The 20429-nt window shown below is 34.5% G+C and overlaps 1 protein-coding gene across 2 annotated transcripts; it reads right to left on the bottom strand.

The window, feature by feature from the left end:
- Positions 1-265: 265 nt before the first annotated feature.
- Positions 266-19090, bottom strand: RB195_021311 (uncharacterized protein; the record flags this gene model as incomplete). 2 transcript variants are annotated; one of them, XM_064207976.1, is made up of 49 exons in its annotated part: positions 266-418; positions 1756-1857; positions 1939-2019; positions 2086-2200; positions 2270-2449; positions 2508-2642; positions 2694-2773; positions 2905-3052; positions 3729-3847; positions 3903-3991; positions 4071-4224; positions 4451-4531; positions 5088-5219; positions 5316-5429; positions 6006-6125; positions 6190-6280; positions 6335-6404; positions 6726-6792; positions 6919-7044; positions 7099-7212; positions 7641-7731; positions 7830-8013; positions 8080-8188; positions 8250-8361; positions 8425-8603; positions 8801-8893; positions 8957-9059; positions 9138-9326; positions 9844-9984; positions 10049-10122; positions 10188-10365; positions 11209-11319; positions 11562-11634; positions 12079-12195; positions 12336-12486; positions 12575-12723; positions 13447-13546; positions 13607-13726; positions 13788-13850; positions 14506-14597; positions 14660-14780; positions 16478-16592; positions 16651-16730; positions 16789-16867; positions 16923-17082; positions 17253-17402; positions 17478-17587; positions 17681-17753; positions 19030-19090. In XM_064207976.1, 49 exons carry the CDS (start codon positions 19088-19090, stop codon positions 266-268), a joined length of 5649 nt encoding a protein of 1882 aa, XP_064063857.1. The 2 variants fall into 2 exon arrangements, with proteins under 2 accessions (XP_064063857.1, XP_064063858.1); XM_064207977.1 differs by lacking the exon at positions 266-418 and adding an exon at positions 1625-1699.
- Positions 19091-20429: the final 1339 nt, after the last annotated feature.

Below are 20429 nucleotides of genomic sequence, written 5' to 3'. Positions count from 1 at the left end.
CAAATAAAAAAAAAAAAGCACCAATCATGACATAAAAATCAATTCGTGTCGTAGTGTACTTTGGAAGGTTATTCTATTCAGATAAAGAGGTCGTTTTAAGGTCAGTGTTTCTGGAAACACTGTGCCTGGGTAAATTTCAATGAAAAAGTTGCAAAATTCAGATTCTTTCGTGTACAACCCCCGTGCACCATAGTGTACTCTTTCGATCTTTCCAGGTGTACTTTAACAGACTAACGAATGTTATGAACAGGGTATCACCGTAAACTCATTCTAGGGGACCCAACTTCCGCATATTTGGTCCCATTTGAACCATAATTTCCTCGTCTTGACAGTATTTTTGAGAATCGTGTATTGGATAACCTATTGGAAGATAAATAATGATAATCTGCGGTAGCATAGCTATCCTTGGTAGTGAATCCTTAAAAGATATAGTAAAAGTTTTTTTTTTTCTGGAAGAACAATACTGTTTTTGTGAATATCTAACATTTCTCCAATGATTGGGAATCTCTTAAACTTATAGCTACAACTGTTGGTTTTATGAAAGTATACTGGTTTGTAAGATTTCCGTTATTTTTCATGGAACGTAACCTGGAAAAGTCTAGATGAGGATTAATAGTATGAATACTTTCATTTAGTCTGGAATCGTAGCAGATTATCCTAACAAGAGCATAAATGTGGTCGTAATTTTTCTTCTACAAAATTTAGAGGAAGTTCAGCGACAGCACTGAGAAAGGAGTTTAGCTGATCATTGGCTCAGCGCTGTAGATCGTGGCGATCTCAGATATCCGTTAAACGATTATTTGAGAATACGGTAGGTCGGTCAGAGTATTTTTGACTCGTATCTTTCTTGTGATCGATTTTTATTAGTTTCAGGATCTTCTGGTATATTTTTCTGATCTCGTATTGGATGTTGGGATTTCTTTCCAAAGATGTTGAGGTAGGATTAAGTCTGTGTGAAATCATTCAATATCTAGTTGATGACAGGATTTCATATTTTTTTTCTCTGGAACGTTTCCCTTATGAAGGTAGATCAAAAACAAATTACAGATTGTGTTATTCGTTACGTGATCACACCATTCCTGAACGTCGCACACAGTGATCCCATTCATCGACTGGATTTCCTCACCTGGTCCAGCGACCGCATGCAAATATCCAACACTCTACGAAGTCTTCATTTTCCGCTGCTTTCTAGTAGATCAAATGTATTTTCCTCCATGTGTGGTCCCTTTAACAATCCCCTATTATTAATTACTGCTGTTTAATCTCCTCTTGATTTCTTAATTGCTCTAGAACGTTGTCAATTCTGTAGAATCCTAGATAAAGTTACTGAAGTGTTTTAAAATGTGGATATCTTCTGCTGATTTCGGTTTAGTGTGTGGAGCCCGTTTCCAACAAAAAAAGTTGAAAAGTTGAGAACTCAAGGATGATGTGTGTTCCGATCGATCCATTGTTGTTAGGGAATGGATTAGCCGTAGAGCGCGCTGTGAGACTTCTTTTGTCTTTTGGACAAGTCATATTTGAGGTCGGAAAAAACATTTTCAAACCTCGATTATGAGGGAATATAGATAAAAGAACATTAAATGTTTGCCTTTTATTGTAATAACTGTTCTATAGTAATTTTCTTCTACGTTGTTCTTACAAAGTAGAAAGTTTTGTATCTGCATGCAGTTTGTCGAGATTCTCTTTTTTTGGATCCAATCTGTGTTTTGCGTTATAATCCAGCCAAGCATCAATTTCTTTTTCAATCGATCGTACCCATGATTCCCTTTCGACGACAGTTTTTATGGCATCTTCCCATACGTCTCGCTGCTCTTTATTCAGGAACTTGTAGTCCTCTTCAAACTTGAAGTTGATCAGCTTAAAACACGAAGAAATGTTTTACAGTTTCTAGGATAAATTTTAAAGAGCCAGATAGGTCACCAAGGTATTTTAACTGACCTTCTGTATTTGATCCTTACGAGACCAATCAGTGATCATCGCTTCAACGTAAAAATCAAACCCGATGTCGGAGTTGAGGATCTGCAAGTCAATTCCGTTGATATTTTTCCACTTCAAGAAAAACACGAGATTTAGCCAAAGTAATACCTTTCGAATCTCTTCAACAAAAAAGTCGTATAGCATATTTCCAGTAACATCATTTTCTCCAATGTAAAGAATGAATTCCGCAGGTAGAAGGCCATCCAGAACACGATGGATATAACTTTAACGTAATCCGTTACAGTAAATCCCAACGAATTGAAGGAAGAAAAATTAGGAAAAGATGACCCACTTTTTCTGTAACCCGAAGTCATTGAGACATGACAACCCATACAATAAATTGAGGCGATCACGATTAAAGTAAAATGCATTTCGAGCAAAATATTTTTGTAACGAATAGATCAAATCGTGGGCTTTCGGATTCTGTCTCAGACCGTAACAGTACATTGTAGCCCGATAATCAGGAATCACACTTGAACAGATTGGATTTTCAATAAATCTTTCTGGATTTATTAAGTCCTCTGACCTACCCCACACATTGAGCTGTTCCAGTTCTGCTAGTACTACATTTTGAAACAAAGTTATTGAATTGGATGTTTACTCTTTTAAGACATTCAGAATTATTCAGACGGCACATCCATTCCGCGAGTTCACCTCCAAGTATTCTAAAAATAAAGGTTATTTCAAATGCCATCACTAAGGATTGAATAACATACTGTTGATCCCAGTAAGGGCTAGGTTTCATTGCCTCGTGTATAGTAAGATATGACGATTCTCCCATATAAATCAGGTATTTCTAGAAGGTAAAAAAAGATTATATGAGGATATTGTTAAGAAAAGAACTCATAGAAACTCCTAAGGAAGCTGTATCTCTGGAGTTGATCATCCAGAGCTCTACATCAACGAGTTCGGGCAACTGATACTTACCAGAATTCTTCTGTTATCTGCGTGGAATCGGTATGCTTCATACATTTTGCGCATGAATTGCAATCCAACTGTCCATGGAATTAAGTCATTCTTCCACATTATTTCTCTTGTCAAGTCCAGAAATTGCGTCCACGTGTAGCTACCTTTCCTAAAGAATAAATTAAGAACTGTTTTGCAATTTTAGTAAATGGTTGTATTTTTTATTAACATTAACACCCAACACCTATAAATTTTACTCATCCAGCAGTAATTTCACAAAGTTAGCTCAGCGTACTTTTTAAGTCTAAATTTGTAGAGGAGAAATTAATCAAAATTAATGATCCAGGTTGAATTTAAGACGATATCAGTCTCTGACACGTCCCATGTCTAATATTCGGACAAATTCTTAATTTTTTTTGTAACAAAAGGATGAAATGGAAGCTTTTCCATGCCTATAATGGCAACAATGGAATGTTGGTGACGTTGATTCCGTGCTAGTTTTTAAACAGCATTTTTGAGAAGTGATAACTTTCTAATATTCCAGTTCCCAGGACAATATGGGAAGTTTCAAGTATTTCCATTGAAACCCGTGGTAATAGTTGGGATTATGAACTCCTGAATTTCGATACAACATAATAAACACATCTGGGAGCTACATATGTTTTGTGTTTTATGTTGTAAGACGAAAGAAAAAATCTAAAACGGTACAAAAATAAAACCATATTTTTCTTTGGAAACGCAAAAACCTAAAATCTTAAATTATTGCTGATAGAAATTCCATTAGAGGGATTTCAGTATGTAGTGAAATACTGATTTGGGACCATAATATCAGCTGCAAAACATACATGAGGAAAAACCACGCATCATCCAGAATCGCACCCAATGTTGTCGAATCTTTAACCACGTATACATTCTTCAGCAATGAGGCCCAATTCGCATTATCATAGTACGTACGTAAAAATGACTGAAAATCCTCAAAAGTTACTCCATGTTCGCTCGGGATTGCGCTACATACTCACCGTACGTCTGATATTATCAATTCTTTTCATTGGGTATATTTGCGACCATTTTTGAGAGGAACCATCTTTTCCGTGGAACCAGTTCAACTCTGAAATTTATTTCGAGTACATAAGTGATTTGATCTATTGATTTTTTTTTGATTTGATTTAAACTCATGCCGAATTCACCTTCGGAATATTGGAATGATTTATCCCAAGTTTTGCTCACTACTGGAATATACCAAGTGGTGTTGCTAGCACTGCCTCCGGAGCAGGATTCTTGCTCATATGTCACTCGGCTATTATCCATATCATACTTGAGTTTCAGGATTGGATACGATCCCTAAATATTTTTATTTCAAGAACTGTGTGGAAACCGTCAAAAAGACCCAGGTTAACAGTGTTTATTTTGACTAGTTAGCCTACTAGATTTTCCAGTCAAAAGCCTTCAACTTACCATTGTATAGCGCAATGAGAAGTTCAATTAAAACAAATAGCAATACGGTATTCACACTAAGTATTAAAAGGAACAAGGAGATCTTGAAATATTCAGAAATCTTCTAGTATACCTCATTAGTCCATGAATCCATAAAAGTAGAAACATCCAGATTTCGTCCATCCCAACCTTTCACCCCGTCCTCTGCGCTGGCCTAAAATTCGACCAATTAATGTGATATAACTACATATAGTGGGAGAAACTTATGTTTGCCCAGGGGACCGCAACGCGTCCGCAACAACTCGTCGAGTCTCTCCGCTTTGCACAGGTTATCCAATCTTTTGCATGTTCAATTTCAGAAAAATTTGCAAAAATGCGCTTTTAACGAAGAACTGCGAGCTAATTCCAGAAAGAAGCACGAGTGAAGTGTTTTTGGCAGAGATTTCTTGTAAGAGATTACAAAGTAAAATCTAGAGATTGTCGCAGTTTTTACTAATATTTGAAATTATGGATTTTCCAGAAACATTGCGACACGTTCCTCGAAATATTAGCTTTATCTGCACTAGTATGTTTGTGTTGTAGTTACGGATAATTTCTCTTTTGTTTTCTTTTTCTCTCGTGGTCCTTTAAGTTCTAATAAAACTCTCCTTCTTCGCTTTGACAGGGATTACTATAATCTATATAGATTATAATATTATTTAGATCATTATTATATTGATTATTATACTATTCAGATTACTATAGAGAATATTTAGAAGTTTAATAGTAACCTCTGTTAATGCTGCCCATAGATCTGCTGGCTTTGCATTTCCATATGCTTTCTTGGAAACATAACTGCGGAGACCTTTCTGGAGTGTTTCCGGCGAAAGAGTATGGGAGAGTGTGTTCAACAAAGCACTTCCCTAAAAGAAAACAAAAAAAAATCATGTATCCAGATATGATTCAAATGCAAAATATGAAATTATTGAAAACGATGAAAAATGATAATAATTTTTCACCTTCTTATAAACTGCTGACGTGAACAAACCACTTTCATCCGTAAGTATTGGGAATGGCGTCTCTCCACAATCATCCCAAAGTGCTTTCGTTGTGGCTATGAATCGGAAATACTCCTGAAAAAGACTATATCTGCTCAGATTTTTATTAAATGATGATATAATCCCGATAATAGGGAATGTCGACACATAATAGTAACTGACAGTTGTTATTATTATTACTAGCTAACCACAAAAGAGTTCTATTCGGATTTAATGGAATCTACAAAATTTCGATGTATATTTCTTTTTGTTGAAAAGTTGTTTACTGAATGATTTCACATGTCCAACGAAATCTGGTTAACCTGGTTCGAGATTTGGATAATTCCTCCTATCTTCTTCGCATCCGTTGAGACCATCCTTTGTTTTCGTGTAGGAGAATTAATTAGTTAATGTAATATTAACTCTAAGTTATTTAAAAATAAAAATTAGTCAGGTTTTTCCGCTTATTTCCACTTTGCAGCTTCCTGCAGTGGGGCCTGGCAGGTAAAAAAAAAATTAATTAGCTCCGAGTACAAGTGCTTATACATGTGTGTACCTCCAATTTTTGATGTTTAAAATTTTTAGTTTTGTAGATCGATTTTAATTTTGTAAACGACAGAATACATGCTCTTTGTGATGAATATTCCGGATTTCGTGTTCCAGAAAACGGACCGAATACGCTCGTTGATCGGTGAAGGTGTCGTTGACTGCATTAAGAGACCAGTACTCTGCAAATCCTTCGTTTAGGAACAGATTCGACCACCAATCCATTGTTACAAGATCACCAAACCACTGGAAAGAATTTTTCAAAAGAATTTATAGAGAAAATTCTATTTATTATTGTAATCGAGTAAACCTGGTGTGCAACTTCATGAGCTACAACAGTAGATACTTTTCCAACAACTGCCGCACTAGCGTATTCTGGATCTATCATTAGAAGTTTGTAGCTGAAAGAAATTTTTGTGGATATTTAGAATTGAGTTTTAAAGATTGTGACTTACTTGCCGATTATAAGACCCCAATTTTCCATAGCGCTCATGGTACCGGTGTATTGGGGCAGAGCAATAATATCTTTAAAAAAATATTTGAACTTTAAAGAATGAAACCAAAATCAGATCAAACAACAGCTGGAGAAAAGGAAACGAGGAATACAGTAACTCATCACTCCTCATTACCTCTCACTGTTGAATATTTCTACAGCTTCTCTATTTTTAATGTTATGTCCTCCTTAAACAGTGAGGATGCAGTGCGTTGTGAGTGATGTTTTTTGTTTTAAGCGTTCATTATTATTTATTTTTACTTGTTTACTATTCATTGTTATCACTTATTTATTTATTTATTATTATTTGTTATTTATTATTTTTTCTTTCCTGCGAACTAGAATGAACCTACCAAGTTTATTTAGTGGATATGGGGAATTAAAGTAGTTGCTCATGTAGTCAACGGAAGCAGCCATTACCTTAAATTATGAGATTTTCTTATTTCTATTTTCTTATTTCGTTCTTCTATCTTCTTTTTTTCTATTTCTATTTTCTTCTATTTTCTTATTTCGTAAAAATCTACGATCAAATTGAAAGAAACCTACTTTTACGGAGAATTCAGCATATTTTTCCATTCCTGTCCACGAGAATACTCTTACTAGTACGCCAGTTTCAGATACGGCTGACAATGACGAAAAATGACCCACGGAGATCGCAACCAGGTAAGAGGACTGTGAAGAATTGCTTAGATGATTAATAAAATTGAAAAAAGTACCGCATCATACCATTGGAGGTGTTTTCTGGAAGCTTGTCACCGCCCATCCATCTTTGCCCATCGTGGTGTCCGTGTTAATCATGTTGGATAAAGCAGTCATGTCGGCTGGATGACGAACAGTGATCTAAAAGGTCAGAAATTTTCACTTTCTTCCTCAGGAACTCAAAGCAGCAAGTAGAATAATGTAATTTCTTTGAGGAAAAATAAGAATGAGGTAAGAATCAACAACTATGTTTAATCTTCATATTTTTGCTACTGAAAATATTTTCCAGTCATTCATCACCTGAGAGCACGATTCAAGTTGATCATCCCACTGTGTGTGCACGTTTTTTATCGTACATTTTGTCCCTAATTGGTTAAGAATGCTATAACTTTCAATGTGGAGATTTTATATACAAAACATTGCTGATAACAAAATTGTAGAGTACTTTTTCCAAAACGATCCTTCCTGGGAAACTATAAAAAAATACTATAAAAAAATTATTTTCTACTCGTTCAGGAAGGAGCAAGTATCGATTTTAATCCAATCTTTATTGCTTCGAAATGGCTCACTTTGAATGCAGCCTTATAGGCGGGCTCGTCACAGCAGACAAGTAACGATCGAGGACTTGGACCACCCTCAAAATCAGTGCTGAAGATCCACCTAGAAGAAAAAAATGAGCTCCACTTCTGTCAGGTAAACATATATCGCTATGGATACTGAGAAATTCCACTAAGAACACATCGATGTTCTGTGCTTACCCTTGTTTTCCATTAAATTCGTAATAGTTATAGTTGCTGAGGACACCATCTTGTGGTTTGTCGAAAATAAATCCATAATACGAAATTGTCATATAGTACTGGGAATTACGACGAAGTTTCTCCCCAACTGGTATATGAAGGATTCCGTTGTCGTAGTCTTTTGTGACTCTCGTTGTGATAACTTCTGTAAAATGGCAAAATTACCGATACTCAACATTTGAACTTTCAAAAAAAAAAAAGGAAAACTTACTTATCGTTTTATTCTGATTATCCATCACTACAATAGAGTCTGGATCTATCACCAGTCTATGAGCATTCAAAACAATCTCTGAAGTTTCTTCTGTGGCAATGAATTTTACCTAAATTTCTGCTCGATCCTGTGATTGCAACGAGGTCCCGCCACAAATTTATACAACGTACCGTAACTTTACCATCGAATGTCATATTTTTGGAGTAAATATATTTGCCTGATCCTGGTATATAGGGAGTGATTTCAAGATCGTATTGTTTTGGTGCAATTGTTCCGGGGAGTCTGAAAAAATAGGGATTAGCTATGAAAACTACTCAGGATTGCAGGAACAGCATACGCACAAACCTCTTCTTCCATAAAAGTTTTCGAACAACCACCAATTTGTCGTACATCCATCTCATTATGGATGGTAGATGTTGTTCAGACCATTCAATATTTTTCTTGATTTTTTCTTCATATTTATCGAAAAGTGCTTTCTGTTCCTTGTTCAGCTTTTGTAAAAGCTTTTGATGCAACTTGGTGAACTAGAAAAAATTCTCTTAGAAGTGAAATAATCTGTATCCGAAAGGAATTGAATTGTCATTATCAGACTAGGATGATATTTACATCCAGAACCAACATCGCTAAGCATTTTTTCAAAATTCGTATATAAATTTGCTAGGGTTGACAGCTCCAGGTAGGCTCTTATTCTTAGTTTTTCGGAAAAGAAAAATCCCAGCACCTGCTGTAGCCTTGTTTTAGACCTCCAGTTGTACGTCATAGCATCGAAGTATGAGGAAAGACCATCGTATTTGAGTACTGAATCGGATTTTCTCTAAAAATCCTGGTTAAGTAGAATTGAATGAAATCAAATAGAACTAAACTGAGGAACACTCACGTCAAGGTATCCATAGAGAGCATCCGACGCTTTTGGATTTGATTTAAACCAACCAAAAATCATTGAAGGTTGCAGAGGAGACTCGAGGAAGAGTTCAATCAACCTGAATTTGTACTGGATTTTGTTTTTGGAGTGAAACAGATGAGAACGGTATTTTAATTGAGCAGAACTTTGTACATACGTTTCCAATCGTCCGGGTAGTTCCGTACATGCCATTCCTTCTAATAACGCGCGGTATTCTTGGAAGAAGTATGGATTTACTTTAACCTCTCCGCTATAGTAGTTCATTAATTTATCGTAATTCTCGCCGCGTTCATTGTCATATTTTCCAGCAGCACAGTACGCGGCTCGATGAATTTCGACGGACACTCTGGAAGCATTTCTGGATAGTTCCTCAAAGTATATTAAAATATTGATATTAAGATAGCATCCTTTCTTCCTTTTTTTCTTATCCAATTGTTCTTCTCTCATTTCTATACACACTTTTTTTTTGCATAACATATTATTAGGGTCGCTACCGTTTCAACTATGTATATGATTGTGCAGGTAGAAATACTCCTCAAATTAATTCCCTTTTTTTTAAAGTCATCCTAATAGCACTTAATAACTCTTCCTCAACTTTACATTTAAAAATTTTGCTCTAAAATTCACAGTAAAAAAATATGACATGATCGTTCACAAATCAGATACGAAATTTTAACAGAAGTAACACATAATAATATTTTCCATCCAGAAGGTTTCGACCAGTTGTCATAAACAGCTCTTTTGCTTTTTTTTTCTTGAATATTAGACATTTTTTTTAAATAATGAGAGCCTAACTGTTAAATATGAGAACTGTAAAGGCTTTGAATTGATTTTCTGCCATGATCTGCTTCCGATAAACTCACCCACTGCACCAAGAACTTCCATTGTTACTTTGAAGTGCTGCACAGTTAACATCAATTTCTTTAAAAACTTTCTTAGCCCTCTGAACAGCATCTCCAATATTGTATTTGACAGCATACGGTAAGAAGGCATATTTGAACGCACTGTAATCCGTTGATTTCCGGAATAAATAAGATATAAATAAAGAAAGTAGAAAAAAAAGCAGACTTCGCATTCCAGGAGTCTGCGGACTCCCATAGTTCTGGCTTATAGATCTTCCCGAATACTTTGTTGAAGAATCTCTGAAATCCATCAAATCAATTAGAAGTAATTTTTTCGCAGAATTATAGTAATTTTTCGAAATTACATCAATTAATGGTGCATCAATGCTATCCTGCATGAGGCTGGCAAAGAACTCCATTTGTGGTAGTACAAGATCCGCTAAGGTGAATGATGGATCATCTGTTGATGGTGTATTGTAGACTGTAGACAGTACGTTAAGTAGACGATCGTATGAATATGGAAGGCCTCTACTTATTTGACGTCTGAAAAACAACGAAAATTTTGAATAGTATTTAACAGCTACATATGTATGGCTTATTACATAAATAAAAATACATAAGTAGTAATTTTGTATGTATGAGAGGAAAATAGACTGCTTTTTTCATGCATGCTAATTTTCGGAAGTCTACCAGATTTTCTTTGAATTCCTGAAGAAAGGTCTAATTTTTAAAAAAATAGAAGATAGAGAACCACAGAGAAATTTTATTTAAATGTTGCAGTGATTTTAATGAGAACTCGCGACAATCCCTATCTTATAATGAGTCGAGGGTAGATCCATGCAGGTTTTGGGAACACTTTATCGAGGGATAAGTGTGAAAAGCATTATTATTATTAATTATTATTATTATCATTATTTATTATTACTATTATTTACTATTATTATTACTATGTACTGTTACTAATTATTATAATTATTGCTTTATTTTTATTATTACTGTTATTATTATTGTTATTACTATTATTATTATTATTATTATTATTATTGTTATTATTGTTAAATACTGCTCTTTTCATTATTATTGCTATTACTATTACTGTCATTATTATTATTATTATTATTATTATTATTATTATTATTATTATTATTATTATTATTATTATTATTATTATTATTATTATTATTATTATTATTATCATCGTTATTATTATGCAATAAATGTGAAAATTTCGAATGCATATGTCCCTTTAAAACTCCACACTGGGAAATATTATGTTATCCCCTCAAACATTTTACTTAAACTAGGCACTAAGGAGCATTTAAGGTGTTGTAAAATTTTGAGAATGTGAAATAAATACATTTATATAGATAACAATATTAAATTTACTTGATTAATGCCACTTCGTCTCCAACAAGTGTAATTTTTACACCAATAGGCACATCTTCCGTGGTAATTTTCTCCAGGATAGCATTTAAACTTTCGTTATCGTAGCGAACTCTGAAAAAAACCGTCATACTCTTTATGTTTTGGAAAACAATTGCAGGTTTCAAAAATTTTTCGTTTAGAAAATGGTAAATTTACATATTTACCATATTTTGCCAGATTTGTGGAGATTGCTTGTTAAGCTTTTAAAAACTATAATTTTGTTTCGATACAAAGTATCTTTGAATCTCTGAAATTTTCTGAACAAAAAAAAGAAGGAAAAAAAAAGAAAAAAAAGATTGAGCTAGAAAAGGTACCTGCCATAGGTAGCGGAAGTGTACGAAACTAGACGATAGTTGTGTTTTTCGTTATTGAGGCTATACACCTTCACTGTAATAACAAAAGCATTTCAGGATCAGTATATATGAGGAAAAAAAAGAATTGGTCCCATTAATCCGAGTGGTTCTGTCAACGTTGTGACGGATCAATCTTTTATTTGAAAATGTCACTGATTGACTCACTTGATTGACTCTGACTGATTATTTTGACATTATAGTAGAAAGAAAAATTTTTATTCTGTTTGATTAATGCCTGATTGTGTAATTTTGAGAAGAAAATACGGAAATACGGTTTTATCCGTGAACGGTTCTAGATGTATCTTTAACCAATAATGGATACAAATCCCCTTATTTTAGCCTATACATTTCATATATATTACATTATTATTATATCAGCATTTTATTATATTATTATTATTTAGCGTATATATTATATTATTATTTATTCATATATTTTAGCACACTGTTAGCACGTTGTTCATAGGAGGTCACTTGCCTCTCTTAGAACGTGACATCATCCAGTGAACCTCGCCCTCCGGTAATTCGAAACTTTCCGTTCGAACGGGAATTATCCACGTATAGTTCCAAGGTGATGGTGGACTATCCGATGTTTCTGGAAGTATTGATCTTTGTATAATCACTGGTACTTATGTTCATCTGGATGACCGCTGTGTGTCCGCAGTAGCCCATTCATTCTCGCTGCCTATCTCTTCTGTCCCACTCTCTCAGAGCTCAGAAAGTATGGAGACTCACCGTTATAAGGTTCTTGACTCAGTTCATAGAAGAATTTATCGTAGTGTACATTTATCAGTGGGAAACCTTCCTGATGCGAGAACGGCTCCATCAGATCCGTAACATTTATATTGTAAGAGCAGCAACCTTTAACTTTCGCTCGAGCGGCCGCCTGAAGTGATAAAATTAGTAGAATTTTTGTCATCTCTTAATAATTAAAGTAATTTCCCGTTCTCATATAATAGTGTTTCATTTCTAACCTCAGTCAGGGAAGTATATAGGTCTAAATGTGAAGCTGTGCCATATTCATGAGATTTGATATATTCCCTGATTCCATCTTGGAACACCTCCTGTCCCAAAACGTCTGACAACATTCGTAGAAGCGCTGAGCCTTTTTTGTATGTAATCTCTAAAATTTAGTGATATTTCAGGTTTTTTCAGAAGAGGGAATATTATATATATATATATATATATATATATTCATTAATCATGCTTGTTTATTAATGATATTAAATACAAAATTTTCTCCTTTAAAAATTGAACAAAAAAAAACCATTTTTGTTCTCTAAACACATTTGTTTTTATCGCTGCTCCCCAGGACAGTTTCAGAATTCATTTTTTTTTCTCTCAGTTCCTATTCTGAGAATTTTTGTACAGAAACTGAGAAATTGGCATCCTATCAAGATCGAGAAATTGAAATATACTTTAAAATAGTGGCATTATTGTAAAGTGGCAGCAATGCATGAGTTTTGAGATGGCTGGTCGTAAAATTTTTGAAAAACAGAATTTCCTCTAGTTATGGGAGATTTTTGATTAATCACTGAGGTTTAAAAAAAGGTTGAGGTTGAACATGGTTTACAAGGTTTGGGACATGAGAATTGATTTTATGTTGGTCAACAGGAATCAGAATGAATTCTTCCAGATTTCTAGAAGATGCATTTGGCCAGAATTATTAAATTATTTTGTTTACATCTGCAAGCAATAATTCTGATAATTTTAATCTTCTCTATCGTTATGCATATGTTTAAAAATTATTTATACATCTTTTATGGGATGAGATTTTTCTGGATAACCGATTTTCCATATTCTCATCGTTTTCCAACTTTTGTATAGAAATAGAGAGGAAACTAACTATCGAAATAGGGTCCATCTGATGCGATCAGTGGATGAGTAGTTGGGCCAGCATCCTGATTTAAAGCTTGTTCACGATCAAGCGAAAGCATTGTAGTGTCCTGAAAATCCGAGGGCACTTGGGATGCTTAGTAGATTAAATTCACGCAGATAATACTTACAACAAATTTCGCTTCTTCAGGGAACACTTTTCCCATCATTAATCTCATAAAGTAGGCAGCAAATCCTTCATGTAGGAACAGATTATCCCACCATTTAGCCGTGACCAGATCCCCAAACCACTGGCAGAGATTTCTTTTATATCTTTGCTCATAAGGAAGGAACAAAGAATTTTTTACTTACCTGATGGGATACTTCATGACACAACACTCTTGCTGATTCTATTTTTTGCAGAACCGACGTTGTCTGAAAAATTAGAAAAAATATAGCAATAATATAGAAGAGTAATAATAATAATATATAATATAGAAGATTAATTTGCTCCATGCGTATGAGACTGCTGCCAACTATGCTAATATAAAAAATATTAAATAGAAAAAGAGGAAAAAAAGAAGATTGTTGAATCCACGTGAGATTATAATTTGACTGCATATAATTTGACAAAGAAAAGAGCGTAAGCAAGAACTACAAAACCTGGAACATTTCGGATTCTAGTACTGCATAAAAAATGTAAATTGTTCCGATTATTTCGTTTGTTTCCAGATTCTAGATTTTTCTCTTCCTCTGAAGTTTTAGATTTTTGTAGATTTTCTTGTAAGCGCATAATTAGCTGTGATATGTGGTTCGCATCCGAATCTTAGAAAAATCTTTAAAACCTTGGTATAATACCCACCCTTCTGCAATCTCAAACCGTTTTCCTCATATTTTAAAATCCTGTAAAAATATGTTGTTAAGGATTTGTTGCTTTTTTTGCGGTAAATAAAAGCTTCGTTCCAATCTGTAGTGTTGAACTGAGCTCTGGATCGAGCAAATTCCGGATTCGGTTCTTTTATTAAGGCAGAGAGGAGAGAAAACGAATACAGTAGTCGTAAGGAAATTTTTGCGCAAAGCATTAACTTACATATGGATTGAAGGGGATGAGCTGATATTTGTACAAAAGAAGCCCGTAGTTTTCCATTGCACCAGAGGGAAATTGTGGAAGTCCCACATTATCTGTAAAAAAAAATTGAGAATTTAACCCATTGTATAAGCTCTCTATGGATAAAATCCATTACCGCATTTGTTGATTGGGAATTTAACGCCCGTATACAAAGTCATTTGATGTAGGCACTCAGCGGCTGTTTCTGCCGCAAATTTGAGGTATTCTCGTTGTCCGGTCCATCCCCATGAGCGCACCTAAAATCAACCCTCATCAACGTTGTTGGTAATATTATCATTGTATAATATATTATTATATTGTGAGTTTAAAAAAAATACAAATATATCAAATATATATAAAAAATTAACAAACATATAAACACATATAAAATAAGAAAATATATGCAAAAGTACAGTTGTCTAATTTTACCTTTTATTTACTCCTCTTAAGACAATGTCAGGATCCACGTCTCATCTTAAAGTTACTCAATGTTTATTTAAAATAGTGATACCTTGAAATGTTTTGCAGTATTTTTTCTCTTAGTTTTTTTTTTCAGTACAGCACATTTATGAGATGAGATTATAACAAAAATACTTCTGTGCAAAATAGTTTTGAAAAATTTAAAAATGATATGAAAATTCAAATGTTTCCCTAAAGATACACGTTCGTGAACGTTCAACGTCCAGGGAGACAGGTTTAACTCCTTTATAGGTCCAACTAAATTATTTCAGAATTTTCATGATTTTTTTGATTTTTTTTTCAAAATGATCTTGTATATTCACATACATATACAGCTGTACCGCAAGAACTAAGAGGTACCGCAGGGAATTTTGATAAATTTTATTCAATTATTATTATAAATTGTGCAGTAGTCCGAAGATTTCTTTTCTTGTGACGTACTTACAAGTATAACAATGACCTAAAAATTCCACTACAGAAGCTGCATAACGATGCATTTTCATTCTACGTGTGGAAATTTCGTTTACGCAGGAAATATTTCCTTGAAATAGAAAATATCTCTCGTATGCCACATTTTCTTACTGACATTCGAGATACTCCATCAGGAGCACTTTTTTCTCCATCGTAAAATTATATGACAATTCAAAGTACATGTGAAAAAAATGGCCTCGGCAATTTGAATCCAGGACCAATGTCTCATGTGCTGCAGTTGCCCTCAAATCACATGATTTGACTGAGGATTGAGAAAAAGAGGCAATTTAAGTCTGGTTTTGACCACATTTGTATTGGAAGGTTCTACTGGAACTCTCTAATCCAGAATATCCTCTTTAAAAGAGCAGCGCAGATTGTCTCGGAGGAATGCACACGGCGGGTACTATAATTTCCCAATATCCGAATGTCGAGAAAGTGACAAGCAAATTTATGGATGTGGGGGTTTATTGAACTCTACCAGACAAATTCATGGATTTGGGGCTTGATCAAACTCTACTTCTAATTTCATTTCGATTCATTTTAACGCTAAGACACAATTTTCTATAGGAATCCTAAGCTACCATTTGATTTGGAGCTGGATCACTGCTAGTAAGGTTTCTGTTTGGATTCTAAGATCCTGAAACCATGGAAAGATAGTGGAAATAATCTGCAGTTTACAACGTAAGAAATGTGTGCAATTACCCTTAATGTGATGTTACATCGTATGTCAGTGAAAAATCCTTACTGCACAATTATTTTACTTTTTTCTCTGGAATATTCAACTTAGCCACACAACCACACCAGGTTCTGGATGAGTTTTGACCTTCCGCCTGCATGACGGTTTAGTTTAGGGACCATGAATACCGCTGGATCTGTGAATTATAAGGAGCTCGTAGATCCAGGCAATGTCCCAAATTTCTGGACCCTTGGAATTTAGAGGAATTTTATGGAACATTTGCGGATTCGTTGATCGAATTGAGACAAAACTATGGCTGTAAATGACGCATCAAAGCCGAATCCTTACCAGTATTCCATCTTTGTTTATAACGGTATGTGATTCAAATGGTCCTACAGTGAATGCAACTAAATAAGTTGACATGATTGGTGTCGGTGGGAACGTTGCCATAGACCAGCCGTTCCTGAAATCCTGGTAGTAAATCCCCATCAGCGATCATACAATAGGTAGCAAATGCATACTCTAATTCCACTCCCTTATTTCGCATTGTGTTCCCGAGTGGAACATGTGAAGAGGGGAAAATTAGTTGAAGACGGAACACCTGAAATGCCCCAAGGCAACAAGATTCGTACACTGTAAGACCATTCAACGCTGGATACCGCTTTGAAAGCCGGCTCATCGAAACATGGAAACACTGAACGTGCACCAAATGCTTCCATTTGTGTAGCAATCATCCAACTAAATTACTTTTTCCCGAATAACAGTTCACCATTGACGTTCAGGAAAAACTTACTGTACTTCACCATCTGTATCCAGATAATAGGTATAGAAAAGTCCGCCGTCGGTGTATGGATTTATCAAACCAGTATAATTGATTGAAAGAGTAAGTACTAATCCAGCAGGGAGTTCATCGGTTAGATGTATTATCAAACGTTGAGTAACATTATTATATTCTAAATTATGAGTTATTACCTTTCAAGTAAGAATCGTTCTGGATTTCTTTGAGCTGTATCTGTACATAGTAAACTATAATCCTAGCTGTACGAAGTTTTGGAGCGTGCCGCAGTTCATCAATATTTTTTTATTTAAAGTTTTTTGTTCTACGATAAATCTGTTAACTTACTCCTCTCCTTCACACGAATTTCGTTTTGTAACAGATCCTTGAGATGTAGATCCGAGACGTCAATGTTCAGTGCATTTAATGTTATAACATTTGTAGGCTTCTTCACCACCATAGACATTAGAACAAATCCATCAAACGTCATGTTTCTGCCTGGATTAAGAATTTTTTTCTTTTCAAATATTCTGATCTTTAGAGATGGTCAGAAGTGAGAGGAATTCGCCTTACTATCGTTGTAATGGACTTCTGGAGCTGGATAATATGGTTGGATTTGCACAAAGTATTCCATTACTGATACGACATCTGGTAGACGAAGCGAGGAGTTATATCGAAAACTCCTTAAATTTATGAGTTATTGAGGAAAATTTCCCGTTAAAAGTATTTTCCAAGAAGGTTTTAGGAACAGTTTCAGTTCCAAGCAGAGAACTCACCCATCACGTTCAGAGGCTACATGTCGAAGTTGATCGGGAACAATAATCGGATGAGGACCAGCAGCATAGCAGCCTAAATATTTTAAAAATGGTATTTTTTTAGTCGATGCTAAATAAGATTCAGTTTCCGAAATAATCTCACAACCCTACGTGCTTGTCGTTTCAATCACAAAACATTTTTTTTCGCTAACAAGAGTCGAGCTATATAAAAGAAATTAATATTAGTATTATAATGATATAATTTATAATTGCTATATTATTATAATATTAATATTAATTATTTATTATATTACAATACATAATTCTTATTATTCTATAATAAAAAATAATTAATAAGAGTTGCATAGAATATTTCCATCATTTGTAATTTTTAGGGATAACTAAAGTGCGAAAGTGATTTATATAAGATACAGTATGTATCAAATGTTATCTCAGCTGAAGGAGTTTTTTCAAATGTGTTATGTATAACCATGTTCCTCTTAAAGTGGTTAATACATCAAAGATTATAACTTAAATCACTTTATACAAAGTGAACAGCACCACAGTAACAGCCTAAAAACTTTTTAGAATCTATTTTTTTTAGTTGATCACTCTCAAGGCATGGTTTTTGCTACGAGAAAGCTTAGTTTTTGCAAAAGGTAAACACTACAAGGTGGCCAAACAGGTGGTGTAATAAAATGGTTGCTATTTTCCCTACTCTAACATACTTTTCCATCCGGAAATAGGGATTTCTTCCGGGGTAGAACTTAGTTTGAGTTATTCAAAACGCAAAACTAGGACTGTCATGGTTGAAACAATTCTTTTGGAGTCTTCTGCTTATTTTCTCCTGCTAATATCTCATGTGAAGTCATATAGTTCCATCAGAGGCATATCATTTTAAAAATGTGGATTCACGCAGGCAGCATCCAGAAATCAAAAAAGTTAATGTAACATTACTTTGACTTAGCACCAAATTTTTTTATTGCTAGTGCGTACTTCTTTGCCCTTGTACTATGTGCTGTGCTTGCTTTTTTCTTTCAAGGAATGTCATCCAAGATCGTTACGTCCCAGTGACGTCCCAGTGAAAACAAACAGGGAACGCCTATTATGTTTGCGGTCGACTAGCTATCATCACCTGAGATTATCACTGACATAATCTCTAAATATTGAAGGTTTTTTTTCAAAATGACCTTCTGGCTGATTCCGAACTGTGCCGAATACGTCACTGTCATTGAAAACTTCATCATATGATTGATAACCATAGTACAAAACTAACTAAAAAGTGTGAGAGTTCGTTGAACAATTAATTGTTGGATGAATGAAAATAATTTCTGGACTATAAATCATTTTGAAATTAAAAATTAACTAACCTAACGAAAAGACAGTAAGTAGCAGCACTGCCACCATAACGACCGCTCGCAAACGATCCATCAATGGTAAGTGTGAGAGTTATGAGAGATAAGCTAGCTGTCACAATTAGAATTTTATCGGTCTTCATAAGAAAAATTTTATTATCAATTCGATATGTGTATTCTGTATGCAGATACGTAAATATTACATGAGGTATAATCTTCTCGATCTTACCATGACATCTACGGACAGTGGAGGTGGTCACTTATAAGATTTCTACTGGGGAGGAAAAAAAATTCTATTAAAAATTCTGGCCAGTTCTTCAAAAAATCCCTTAGAAAAAATGCATTTGATTTTCAAATAAATAAGAACGATATAAAGTTTTATTTTACAAACTCATTAAAAGCAGCTAAAGTGCGGGAAAAAATTAACCACCAAAAGTTTCTGAGTTTTGTGCTGTTGCAACCCTAATTTTTCCAAAAATTTGAACGATTTTTCCGGAAAATTCTTATGTCAAATTTAATACATCCAATATCATGTTTAGTATTGCAAAAAATACTATTACTATTTGTGTTGGTATTACCAGTACTGGTAATAAAACTAGTCCTCTTATATCTAAATATAGGTCCCGGTACAAGAATCACGAATAATTCCTTCATCAATTTTCGGATTCAAGATTTTTTTTCTCAGGATTGGTAGGGAATATCCATAAAAACGTACTAAGGATGTTGATGTTTGTATCTCTCTCAGAGAGCAAAAACTAAAACAGCGTTAATTGACTTATTAGATTGACACTCTCGCGAAAGAACTGATCGTTGCTGGATTTCCAGGATCTAATGAATGAATTTCCTCATACAAAGCCTCAGGCGGTGGAGGATAATGTTAAAATAGCATCCGTTGGGGATTCTTCCTTTGAAAACGTCCTTTTTGCTTTCATATGGAGGATACAGAAGGAATCAGTGATGATGGTAAGTCAAAACTTGTGATCCTAATTCTCCGGATCGATTTGGATGTTAGGGTGTATCCACCACATAGCTTCCGCTAAACTCTCAGCCATTCCTTGAAGGTATTCAGGACGTAGAATTAGTTTTACAGTATTCTGCTACTTTTGTAATCCTTTTAAGATTTTTAAAGCGAGAAAGGAATGTCGATATACTTATTTATTGTTCCTCTAGTTCTTCTTCTGTACTTGCATATAAATTTCATGGTTTTAGTGAGTATTCTGTTTAGTTTAGCAATAAGTAATTATCCAATGATTTAGAAGTATTTTTTTATTATTTTCTGTTGCCCTTCTATGCATCAACCGTTTGATATTTGTACATTTTTGTTGTTCCATTCGGGATGGAATCGCTTGGGATTCTTTCTGGTTATTTGGCAATCGGTAATTGTCCAAATAGTTGTTTTAGTTATCTGTTTCTCA

This window comes from Necator americanus, chromosome X, assembly GCF_031761385.1.
Source record: "Necator americanus strain Aroian chromosome X, whole genome shotgun sequence".
In the NCBI taxonomy this organism is placed as follows: domain Eukaryota; kingdom Metazoa; phylum Nematoda; class Chromadorea; order Rhabditida; family Ancylostomatidae; genus Necator; species Necator americanus.
The sequence above is the reverse complement of the archived record's forward strand: the minus strand, read 5'-3'. Positions and strand labels throughout refer to the sequence as shown.